Genomic DNA, 13629 nt, shown 5'->3' with positions numbered 1-13629 from the left:
ACATGATATTTTAAGTGCCTACATACTGTGGTTTTATATAATAAGATCATGTCATGTGGTTTCTTTCTATAGTTCTTAATGAGAACACAGGGTACTTGGTTGACTTTCAGGGTACTGAACACTGTCCTTGGTGAATTCTGTAATGTCTTCAAAATCCTTTAATTGATGTCCAGAATAAAATTCATTGCAGGCAATGTGTAATAAAACATTTCTTGTGTCATAGGATGATTTGAGGAAAGACATATACAGGGAACCAGAATATAAAAATAGGTTTTAAACTCTTAAATAGATTATCATCTCCTTGAGTATGTGGCCTAGATGTTATACTTTAATGCAGTCTTGGAAAATAATGAAGTCCTTACATATAATAGGAACTCAAAAGTTTCCTGCTGCTTATTATGGCATACGAGTACAAATACATTCTATCGTAAGTGACCAGACTTTCCATCTTTTAACCATGAACTTGAATTTTAAAACCTATGCAGATGTTCAGTACTAAAAAGACAAAAAGAAAATGTTGAGAAGCAGTAATATATTGAGAACCACCATTCCTCACAGAGTTACTGGTAGCTATGAAAACAGGAGATACGAATTTAAGGATGAAGGACCTGCAACCTTTGTTCCACCTCAGTGAGACATAGCATTTTTATACTGATGTCATTTCTTCTGATTTTTTGTTTTCCTTTTCATCCCAAACCCTCCTCTCAGGTTCTTAACCACAGGGTTGATGATGGATGCAAAATAACTGTGTGTGTGTGTGTGTGTGTGTGTGTGTGTGTGTGTGTGTGTGTGTGTGTTGTGTACATGTTTGGCATGAGGATATATGTGGAGAAGAATGTACATGAAAAGATAACTAGATTCTAAATGTCAGGAGAAAGATCTGACCTTTCCCATATTGCACTTTTTCTTCTCTATTCCTCCTAAGTATTCTAAGAAATAAAATATATACCACATATGGAGAATCACTGACAGAATGTACAAGACTAAAAGAAAAATAGCTTGTTAGTTTAAGGGGAAACTTGTGTAGCCATTAGCTTTAGTGCCTAAACTTACATAATCCACTTACATAAAAAAATAACTCTCAGCTCTTATGTGTTTTAACTATAGACATGGGAAAGGGAAGCTGAAAACAGAGAAATGCCCTGAGAAAATAAATTTTTCATTAAGAAATTTATTAGTACCTTTTTTAAGTCACTGAACACCCTCTCAACACCACTTTCACTAAATAAAAGTCATATGGATCAAGGAAGCAAAGAATCTATCTTTCGCTTCTTGTCACAATATAGCTATAATTAGTGCAGATTTGTTAAATGGCATTTTCCCACATGGGCTCCAATACACTAACATGTTGTCTCTTCTGATCTCCTTTGTACAAAATCATAGTCCCTGGTTGTTGAGCTGCCTAATGTTTCTCTCTTCTTTTTTTCCTCAAAAATCACACAGCCAATTTTCCTGAAAAACAATTTTTTGAAAAATTCCTCTTCTCTTGTAATTTCAAGAGAATGACAATGGACCCACAAGTATTCTTGCAATTGGTTAGTAATTTGAATTCTATGATCTAGCAATACTTTATAGCATAGGACGCAAGGTACTTGGCTCTACTGTGAACATAAAGTACAATTACCTTAATCGTTATGGTTTTATAATAATTTAGTAAATTGTTTTTAGTGATTAAAAGTGACAAAGTCCATGAACAGCACTATTTATTGACATTTTTGCTAAACTGAATACTTTTTGACATACAACTTATTAGTATTTTAATAAAAAAGGAATCTATTGGAATAATTTTCACACTTGATCCTAAGCAATTCAATATGGCAACATTCTTTAGCTTTTCTAATTTTCTTAAATTTTAGAGAGGTTAATATTCTGTTAAGACCAGATGCTGATAACATCAGAAATAAAGATAAAAACATGTTCTATTATTATAATATCTTAAATTGCATGTAGATTATCAGAGTATGATGTTGTTAATTAATAGTAACGTCATTACTCTTACTTTTCTTCAACAGATGGGCTAGGTGAAGGGAAATCCAGTAAGAAGGAATGCTTATGATACATGTTATTGTATTTCATGAAAATGTGTGATACCAGACTTTCAGAGTATTAGAAATGCAATTGTTCCTATTTTAAACATTTATATTTCTTGGGCATTTCATCAACCCCCAAATTCCATCAATGAAACTTCTATTTCTGGAAAGTAATTTAGAACAAGTATAAAATTACTGCTTTACTTAATTAAGGTGGTACTTGGATTCCTGAGGTCTTTTGCCTTTCAGCAGGGTATTTTGCCAGGTAAGAACACAAGAGCACTACTGGTGATTTAAAAAACATGTACATTTCTTACAGTTCGCACAATGTAAACTAGGGTGTGTATTTTGTTATCATATCCACTCAATACTACCCTGAAAGTTGACCAAGTGCTACGGGATTAAAGAAGAGGTCGGCAAATAACGAATAGCCCATGGGAACAGCTTACTTCCGGTTTTTGGTAAATATAAGTTTACTGGAATCTAGCCATGCTCATTTGTTTACATAGATTTCACACTACAACAACATTGTCGTCGAGTTGATGTGTCAGACCCTGTCCTGCATCCCCTGAAATATTTACTATCTGGCTCTTTACAGAAAACATTTTCTGATCTGGACTAAACAATGCTTTGTGGATTTAATCACATTAGAAGGAAACCCCTGAAAATGTGACTCTGAGAAATCTCTAAAATTATGACTATGGGTATCAGCTATGTCTGATAGTAAACAGTACCAAACTGTTTTATCGACGATGCTACACAATAGTTAATAAATGTGTAACCCACTCTAGTCCCAGTTATTTTAATGAAACGTTACTATTTCTGGTTTCTATTAATTGATCTAAACTGTATTTAGGTCAATTAATAGAACATTAATTATTCACCAAGCTAGTTGCATTTTTATATCACGGACAAAGATCCAGTTTATATAAACAGCACTGCCAACTCACCTGATTCTACCCCGGGGGCGCTCAGATTGCTCTGACATAAAGCTTGTGCTGCTGAGGCGTGAGGCACTGCTGGTTCTGGAAATGGCGGACACATCACTGACATCACTATCTGATGATTTGGCAGAGACGTTATCACAGCTTCTGTACTGATCTTTATGTATGTTATACTAAAGATTAAAAACAAGAAAGTGTGAGCTCCATCATCAGATCATAGGAAAAAGAGATATACATGGTGAGGTTAATGACTAGCCAACATCAAATAAATGTGTACCTTTATAAAAAGTTGGTGTGGAATCTAAAACAATCCAAACACTAACATAATATGTGATTTCCAATGCAAAACTCCTACATCCTTTGAAGGATACGAAATTGTTTATGGAACACAAAATTGTAAATGAAACACAAAAATTAAATGGTTGGGTGGAAAATTCATTACTTACTTGCACATACGCAAAACTGTATTATTTATTTTTTCTAGTGCATAAGATTCTCTTTTCTCTCTGTGTTTTCATTACTGCCTATTTTATTCACCTTCTACTCTCTCCATGGTCTAGCCTGCTTCTACTTGTCTGTGTTTCTTGATTCTTTCTAAAACTATTCAATTTACCCTATTCTAAGACATTGAGTTCTTTCAAACTTCTTCAAAAAATATATCCTTTCACAAAAAAAGGGTTGATATTAAAGCTGAGGGGCTGTGCCAAAGATGAGTAAAGCAATGGCAACAAAGAGTGGTCTTTGGCTTTACATTTTCTATTATGGTTTACTTAGATATTTTCAGATTTAAACTACCAACTCAGTGTTGAAAGTAAAAACTGGGATTCCTATTAAAATTTCAATATACACTACATCTTATAGATAAATGTCTTTAAATTTGTCTTTGGTATTCATTACCTAAGATTTTAGAAATCATTATGGAAAAGATTAAAACATCAAAGCTGTCAAAGCAGTTAAGCCATTCTTCTTTCTATTTCACTGTCTTATGGTAACTGATCACACCATAAATAGCTTTATATATTACATATTAGTTTCATATATATTTTAATTACAATAAATAGTAAGTTTATAAAATTACACATAATTTTATAATATATAAGTGACTCTCTTATCTTAGGTACTGGAAGGTACGATAACGTCTTATATAAAATAAAAGAACATACAACTAAAAGAAACACATGACTAAACTTTGAGTATTAAAGTTTCTTATCAAGCAATTGAATTTTAGCTTTATGTGTCAAGGTGTGAAAATATCAAATCTTTGTTTAACCTGAGAAAAAAACTCGTCCATCCACTGATGCTCAATGTTGGATGACTTTTAATGAATCTGAAACAATCCAAACTCTCTACTTCTAAAAATGTGTATAAACAATTGTCTTGCGAAAGTATACTAGATAAACTGATGCTAAACTCTGGATCTGTATATAGAAAAAATATATAATACAATATTTAAAAAAAAATCCTAGAGAAGGGAATCATCTTTATTTTATAAGAACTACTCAGATGAGAGTAATTCAGGCCTAAAGTATTTAAGTGTTTTAATTCTTCATCTCTTGTGTGTATGTATTGGGTAAAGAGTTTTACATCAAGCATAAACACAATTCCAGAAAGGTAATTCATATATGTTATGTCCAGAACTGAGCTATTTATACAGCTTCATGTATGATCTAATATTAACATGTTTTAAGATAATGTACTCAAAGTAATGTGATAATATTTTATCAACAAATTCTGTCATATCTGATGGCATGCTCCTGACTGACATGCTTCATTGCAGTCAGAACCGTTTTTTACTCAGAGTAGATGTGAAAAAATCTTAATACGCTCACATAGCAAAACCTAAATTTAATAGTGTTACTCCAATATTACTTGTTTTTGAAACTATTTTGCTAAGTTTGCTAATAAGATATATAATTATTATAATGTTTCCAAACATATTGAAATAATAGCTTATCCATGAGAATATGAGAAGAATTTAGGCAGCAGATTTTCTGGCATTGTGTTGACATCTAGAAGAAATGCTCCCCTTATTTGACCAATGTCAATAATAATAGTGCAGACTATTGCATAAGGATATGTGAATATACATGGAACTATTTCTCCAACAAAAAAACTTCCTTTTCTATAAGCCATCTCTTCCTCAACCTTTTTGTATATATACTTTTGCTATTCTAGAGAAGAGATGAAACAAAGGATTTTAAAAGACTGTGTCATATTAAATTTTTCTACATTTGGGTAAAGAATAATTCTTTACAAGAATAATTCTGCATAATTCTGACAAGAGATCACAGAGATTCTTTTTACATTGGTTATCTGAAGGAAATGAAAGACTTTTATATTCACTTTTTACTACTATATTTACTTATATTCAAAATCTGTGAAAGTTTCAATAGTTACTTTGGCTTTTTATCAAGAACAATTTGTTCAATTTGCTATTTAACAATTAAACATTTTAATGTAAATACATTAATTATATTTTGAGTAACATAATATCTTCAGGAGAAATGCATACTGATCAGACAGCAGGGAAATTAGTCCTTAAGGTAGAGGAAGCTCTAATGATAGGGCTGTTATTTTTATAAGTAATAATAGACACTCAGCAGCTACCTACTACCCGTCCCATCAATCTTGGTTGCTGTTCCTGGGTTACAGAAACATAAGCACTCTAAAATATGAGTGCCTAAATGCAAATTCACCCTCCAATTATGAATTTCACCCCATCATTAAGGCATGCAACTCTGCATAACGTCAATGAAAAAATAGTATGGTGTCACATTTTAGGGATACCAAAGTAGTTTTGTGTTTGGTTTTCAAAAGCAAAGTTAGTGCTAATTCCTTATTCAGGATGGATATTAGGGTCATTTGTTATTTCACATGAGGTGCCACGTTTGAAACATCTTAGGAATCATACTTTATTTGTATATAATTCTTTGTTCTGAAAAAATTTAGTTCTAGTGGTGTTTGGTTATAAATATGTTGAGAATGGTTAACTAATTTCTAATTTGGCAGAATTTCAACTAAGGTGTATTGTTTCATCTAAAATGTCAAGTAATTTAAGATACTGAAAAAGAATAAAAGAGTAAGGTTAAAAATTAAATGTATATTAATGTAAATGTATATAAATGTAAATTTATAATAGTGGTGCTTAAATTATAAAAAAATAATGTAAATTATATGAATAAATTATATGTAAATAATAAAAAGGTTGAGGTAAATGGATAAAAAAATAAAAAAGATAGTTTTTCAAGTATTTGAGAGAGATTTAACTGAAATGGCTACTGGAAACTATTTAAACATTTTATTGTTAAGCCACAATATGAATATTAGAATTGTGAAGAGTAATGATATATCTTTTACTTGACATATAAAAGACTATTTGTTATGCAATATTATATATTTTCCTATCTTACACTCTCAAAAGTTTTTTTAGACACCATATCTTTGAGCTCATATTTATTGATAATTTATAATCATTTTATTTATGTGATATAGTGTCAATTTATGCAGTAAGAGGAACAGTAATATCTTTGAAAGTAATTTTTTAAAATATTCAAATGCAATGAGAGACAGAAAAAAAAAAGGATGCCTGTGAAAAGGAGGGAGAAGAAAAAAGAATATAATTAAATTGTATGCAAATTAAAAGCCAAAGAAGAACCTCTGAATAACTGGAGTACAGCATACATTTCAATGATTACACAAGCAGAGCAAGGTGGTACTTTAGTTGCCAGTCAGGACTTCTAGGGCTTATAAAGCCTCTACAGCAAGGCTATATTAATTTTGCTAAACCGACTGTCTCCTTTCTTCTGAGCCTCAGTTTTAATAAATTTGGTAAATGAGAGAAATGGAATAGAAGATTATTTTGAGGCGCTTTTAAGTTTTAAATTTTTATGAGCCAGAGAATTTGGAATTTCCCAAGCAAGATAAACCTAGTTTTGATTTATTAGGAATATAAGTGTTAGTGGTGATTTAGACTTCAGTGGCACTTCATTTTGTATTTTTTTTTGATCGACTGATTAATGATTAGAGCCTTAGTTCGGAATTATCCAGAAAGGCTTTTAATATTTTACTCTGATTTTCTTTATTTACCTCTTTCTTGTGTCCTATATTGGATGTGAGAATATGAGAAGAATTTAGGCGGCAGATTTTATGGCATTGTGTTGTCTATTTGACCTCATCCTTTCACATAATGCCAAGACACTGATAAAGTATTTTCAGCTTTATGATACATTTCCAGTTTAAAGAACTTTTTCAAATAACTGCATACAGTTATTTGGAGGAAGAAACCCTTCTAGTTTGTTCTGCATTTGTAGTAAAAAGAAAACAAAAATGACGATATCCATAAAGCAGACAGACAAATCAGCTGATTAAGAGATAATAACATACAGAAAAAACCAAAAAGAAGATATGTAGAGCTAGAATCAGCAACTCTGCGAAACATCAAGATATTTTGCTTGCTGATTTTTTTTTCTTTACTAATTTTCCTTTTTAAAATGTTGTTTCAGAGTCCTAGGGAATTGGGTCACACTGAATCACAGTGACTATAAGCAGTGTCTCCGTGGAAATCTTTTTGCAGCTATCCTAAGATGCAAAGTGATGAACTGCATCTAATACACATGACTCTACCGTCATCTGGTGACAAAACATACTTTGTAACCACCTCTATTTTTTGTACCAGTCTCTGAATATAATGAACCTCCATTACTTAAAAATAAGTAAGTCTTTTTCACCTTTTCTCCCCCTCTTTCTTTCTGGCCCCCATCAGTTTCTTCTTTGTATCCATGTGTCTGTTTCTGTTTTGTTTGTTCATTTGTTTTGCTTTTTAGATTTCACATATAAGTGAAATCATATGGTATTTGTCCTTCTATGTCTGACTTATTTTAGTTAGTACAATACCCTCTAGGTCTATTGACGTTGTCACAAATGGCAAGATTTCATTCTTTTTTCTGGTTAATATTCCATTACATATGTATGTACCACATCTTCTTTATCCATTAATCTATCAGTGGACTCCTGGGATGCTTCCATATCTTGGCTATTGTAAATAACGCTGCAGTGAACATAGGGATGCATATATCTTTTTGTGAAATATAGTCAATAATATGGTAATGTCTTTGTATGGTATCATATGGTTACTAGACTTATTGTGGTGATCACTTTGTTATGCATTTAAATATTGAATAACTATGTTGCACATCTGAAACTAATATAATATTGTATGTTAATTATATTTTAATAATTATTAGATTTTTCTAGGTTCATATTTCAAGCTAACAATATTTAGTATAGTTTAATTTAATCTTGAATTTCTAAAAGGTCATTACTTCCAAAAAGGCTTCTTGACATCAAATTATAACACAAGTTGTCCTATCACCTATAATTGCTATCACTTTTGTAGTATTCTAAAAGAAGATTTTTAAATAAACCAGATAATATATATGTATGTCATGAAGTATAAAATTCTATGCATATTTTAATTAAAATTATTAGATGTTAGCAGTTTATAACTAACTAACATACAAAACAATATTGAAATATATGTTAAATGTTTATTGGCACAATTTGTGTGGATTTCAGTTTCTAGGAGTTAGAAATCAATTACTTTTCTTACCAAAGACAGACCAATAAGAAATTTCACACTGTATAATTTTTCCTTTAGTAACAAACCACGATGGTGAATATCAACCTAAAATGGTATTTAAGACTATAAATCTATAACTTAATATTTTAGATGTACTATTAAATGATATTCAAGCAATAAAATGCTTTTATATGCCTTGCTTATTTATGTGAATTGGACTATTGACAATCGATCATTTAGTGACTTTAACAGCAAGTATTTACATCTTCTTTTTACAAAAAATATGAAATCCAAGTTAATAACCAGTGTTTTAATAAAGTTATATCTTGTGAAAATATCAAGAGGAGAGAGTTTATGATGCAAGACTATCATTTGAATAACTTCTCTCATATAATTTGGTGCTTGCTAGTCCTACCTGGTACACACACTGCACATTTATAAAGGGGAGACTATTGGTGGGTACTACTAGTTTTACCTTGGAATATTGCTCGCGATCAAGTTCTTGACTAGAACCAGACCCTGTTGTCTGCTTAAATCGATGCACTTTCATTTTCATCTGTCTTGTTCGCTCCTCCACTACTAAGCTTGCTGCAAAAACACACAATGGAAGCCTATTAAAACATGTGAAGCACCTTTTAGGAACTGAATGGTTTAAGACTTTCATGCTTTTGATATGACTTCAATCAAATGAAGTTTAGAAATAACATATGATTAGTAAATTAAACAAAATGCAGAAAATATAATGCCATCACTGTTAATCTAAAGATGAACATGACTCAACTCACACAGAATGGGGAACACAAATGTTAGTAACAAAAGTACACTATTTCTTCATCTATTATGAAATATTTTCAATTCCATTCATAAATAATTATGTAAAACAAAATCTAATTGTGAAAATGTTTTATATTTAATCAACTGGTTGTCATATATACATATATAGAGAAAATAAATATGCATACTTAACACATCACACATATATGCACATGCTTCCGTGCATGCACACACCCACTTAACATCCTCAGCTTAGTCACCTAAAATCTGTTTTCACTGATAAGAACCTGCTTTTATGAGGCATTCTTACTAAAGCATTAATTTATACCAGTAGCTTTCTTGAATATTTGCCAGTCTTAAAATTGGACTTAAGAGAAATTTGCTATTTCTGATGGCTATGTCTGACGACATATAAAAAGAGTCCTAGGCTTTGAAAATGTAATATAAAAATTTTAGCTCTTTAATTTATAATATGTAAAGAAACATATTCCATTTAAATCTTTATTAATCTCCTAAGTAGCAAGTGTGACTGTTTAGATGGGAAGAATTACAGCCTTCAATAAAATGTAAGTTATTTTAAGTCAGAACCCATCATAAGTGGCTTAGCTTCAAGACCCTGCCTTTAATTTTTACATTTTTACCAATAAAGGAGAAAAAAGAGCTACGGGTACAATTGCGTGCTGAGTGAACTCTTCAAAATATATACCTGTGTGGTATGAGTCCTATGTTTACTTTTTACAACTTATCTTTTGCCAACTTCCCAGACTATTCAACCTCTTCAACAAGTGCTGAGATTTATTTTTAAGTTGTGCATATACACACATAAACAGAAAAAAAAATTCTGATTAACGAATCGAGGATTCTGCCAAGAGGTCCTAATGATTTAAAGGATAATGGAAATGTTGATATATCTGATTGACTGTGTTGTTGATTTTATCTCTTACAAGAAGTCTATAAAAATACTTACTGACAAATGGTTAAACCTGGGCCTATCATCCTTGATAAAAGACACTGACACCCACTTTAAAAATTAAGTAAATATGTAGCTTTTATTCTATGTTCAAGTCCAAGAAACACATAGTTTAAAATTTGTGGCTAGATGTTTTTAATCATAGTTTTAGCACCAATTATTCCATGTTTAGCTTTTGTTTAAATTCAGTAAATAAGAAACTATCAATCCCTAACATCACAGTTATGTGAAATAAAGCAAAGACACACACTTGCTTTGAAAATCTTGATTTCAGAGACAGTAAATGATGACTATTAATGATTAAAGGATAGTTCAATGGAGAGCTTGAGAAAAGCCATTCAGAAATTTTGTAATTACTTGATAATATATAAGGAGTTATTATGAGTACTATAAAGCAAAATGTTACTTGAGAGTAATTAGGAATTGATACAAAGTTATTAAAAATGTGAGTTATATTTAGAAAAAGCCATATGCAATACAAGAAAACATACAAATATCTGTTCTCTGTCTTCTGCCTACGGCTACTTGCTCTTTCTTTGAGCTTTGAGCAAGACAGATGAACTGTAATCAGTTGGGCTCTATAATTAAAGCTTAAAGCAATTCAAAGCAATCTCCACTTGGGATAAGAGCAGATTTAAATGATATTAGCTTAATATTCTCACTAAATAATATTAATTTTAAGAATATTTTGACATTGATTAGCCCATAGCTTTGCAACCGTCACTATAAGTAGTACCATGTACTTCTTAGGGAAGAGCCTAACTTGACACTGAAAAAATTATTTTCAGACAGACCTGAAGCAGTCTGAAACAATTCTGGTGACTTAATCTTGCCAGGACAACACCCTGTCTCTCTAAACAGGATTACGTAGCTCATGACATGTCTGCATTTAAATCTTTACCTTGCAAAACTCAAAACTAAATCACAGGAAGACAATGGTTAGCCTAACTAAAATAAATCTTAAAATGGTTTTAAATGACTTTATTTTTATTTTCTAAAAAATTAATATATTATCTTTATTCTTAAAGAAGTGAAAGTTCAAATCTTCTGTCAAATAAAGTCTCTAAATTAATATTGACACAAAACCATGAATAGACCTCTTTGACTCTACAGCAAAACTGTAGTTGCTATGTATCTTCATTACTTGCTCTCAGATTCCAAGAAAAGAAGCAAAATGCAAACAACTACATTTATTTACTCATATCAAAAAGTCAGCTAATTCCATATAATTCACTTTTTTTAGTGTTTCTCATTATTTCTTGATGATATGTAGATTAGTGTGTATTCTGAAATTGTTTATACAAGTTATCATATTTCAGTAAGTTTTCTCCATAAATATCAAAGAACAATCTTCAATGTGAATTTGGAAAATTTTTAAACATTTCTACAGATTTTGCTTATTTTGTATTTTATTTTTCAACTGTATGTTGTAGAATAAAATGACATTTTTTTTTCTGGATTATTGGTATGTCAATATAAGTAGTAAGACAAATTTATGAACTGAAATAGAATATTCATCACAAATTTGAACCAGAAGGTATGATTCCATTAATGTGCATGATTTATACAGAAAATAATGAATTCTTAGTGATGATTAAAAGTGAATTGAATCCTTGGAATGTGATTACCTGTTGAGTAGCTCTCACTATAAGTAAAATTAACCACCGACCAGAGAGCTGAAATATCTTACTTTGAAAAGCTTGATTACTGATAATTTGAACAATTTATATTATTTTAACAATTTAATGCCAACAGCAAACTTAAAATATAGAATAAAATATTTTCCAATTCTACCACAAATCCTAGAATGAAATTTTCATTTGAGTAACGTTCTGAATGTCCGCAATATTGGAAACTAACACAATCACCAAAATGCCAGTTGCTACTCCTTTACAAAAATATAAAAAAAAATTGGGGGACTTTTGGGATTTATTTGTTTTTTTAATTTTGAAACTGCCACATACTTGAGAGTTCAATAAGCCCTCTCATCTTCTACTACAGATATAATTATCGTGTAATTTCATTTAGTCTTTTAATGAAACTATAGCTTACATATATAATACAGTCAAAAGACAAGGATGTGAACTAAAGACTATTTCTGCTACAAACAGTGTGACAGTAACATACCATTCATCTCTCTTAGCCCTTAAAATATAATTAATATTGCAATTTCATTAAAAAAGTAGTTTTTAAGTTGGAATTTTTCACTATATTTTCTATAAGCTAAATGATCTGTTTGATGCTGAATAAATTGTGCTTTTAAAAGCAGATATACACCTAAAAATATTTATTGAAAATAACTCATTTTCTTTAGATCAATTTTACTTTACGTATATTGTTGTTTCTAAATTCTGGCCTTTTTACAAGATAAATCTACATAGGTCAAAAATCAATTCAATACTACATTTGAGGAAGTATAAAACTGGAGCTTAATTTTAGAGGTTAAATTAAAGCCATACTTGTGAAATCATTTTTGTCTTCAAAACTCAAAAGAATAACTGATTGGAACATGCAAGGTGAGAAAAGTAAATACAATTTTAAAAGTATGTAAGTTATTACAATTTCCTAATGAAAAGTATTAGATATTATTGAAACTAAAGACATTAAAATAATTCTTTTTTTCATATTATATGCTTTGCTATAAATTCTTAATCTATTGTTATGGTTAATCTTAGATGAATCTATGAACAAGGTGGAATCATGTGCAAATGTTGTTTGTGCCTACATGGATTTTTCTCTATTTCTTTTATAAGATTATTAAAGAATTCTATGACTTAAAAAAAGAAGCTTAAGGATCTTTAATAAATTTTCCTTAATCCATCACACAAAAATTACTATAGAATTACGTCCTCCAAAGAGAATATAATTTTCTGGGAAACTTCCTTTACTTAAAAGTCATTTACGATTTGCTTTAAAATATTATCAATGTCATAGCTTTGTGTAATTTCAGGTCATTATAATTTAAAATTTAAACTTTCATAAATACATTAAAATTTTATTTAGGAATTTACAATTACATAAAAATGAATCTGATCCTCAAATTCCTTAAATGTTTAATAATTCTCCCTATGCATCTAGAAATTAACATGAATTTGAAATTTCAAATGTCGGCTTATAGGCAAAATAAATCCATACCATATATTGTTCAAGTTTCTAATATTTTCAAGTAATTTAGGTGAAATATGTGTAAAAGAAAACAGAAACAAAAATTTCTATGTTTTGAAGTATATCTAAGAAAAAAGAATATGAGTATTTTATTTTGTAACAGAGTTAGCTAGTACATGTGTCAAAAGTGATACACGGTAATATCTGGGCAGGGTAAACTAGTCTAGT

At 30.3% G+C, this 13629-nt stretch overlaps 1 protein-coding gene across 50 annotated transcripts in view; it reads right to left on the bottom strand.

Moving 5' to 3' along the window:
• Nucleotides 1-13629, bottom strand: part of RIMS1 (regulating synaptic membrane exocytosis 1) — a 443759-nt gene that overhangs the window by 79512 nt on the left and 350618 nt on the right. For 35 of the 50 annotated variants that reach the window (XM_033103221.1, XM_033103238.1, XM_033103228.1 and 32 more), the window contains 2 exons: nt 9028-9140; nt 2981-3147 (listed from right to left, as the gene is read on the bottom strand). The exons of the other annotated variants lie outside the window; for them this stretch is intronic. In XM_033103221.1, the coding sequence (XP_032959112.1) occupies nt 2981-3147; nt 9028-9140 (280 nt within the window). The remainder of the gene's footprint in view (nt 1-2980; nt 3148-9027; nt 9141-13629) is intronic. 50 annotated transcript variants of the gene reach the window in all.

Source organism: Rhinolophus ferrumequinum, chromosome 3 (genome assembly GCF_004115265.2).
Source record: "Rhinolophus ferrumequinum isolate MPI-CBG mRhiFer1 chromosome 3, mRhiFer1_v1.p, whole genome shotgun sequence".
NCBI lineage: Eukaryota > Metazoa > Chordata > Mammalia > Chiroptera > Rhinolophidae > Rhinolophus > Rhinolophus ferrumequinum.
The sequence above is the reverse complement of the archived record's forward strand: the minus strand, read 5'-3'. Positions and strand labels throughout refer to the sequence as shown.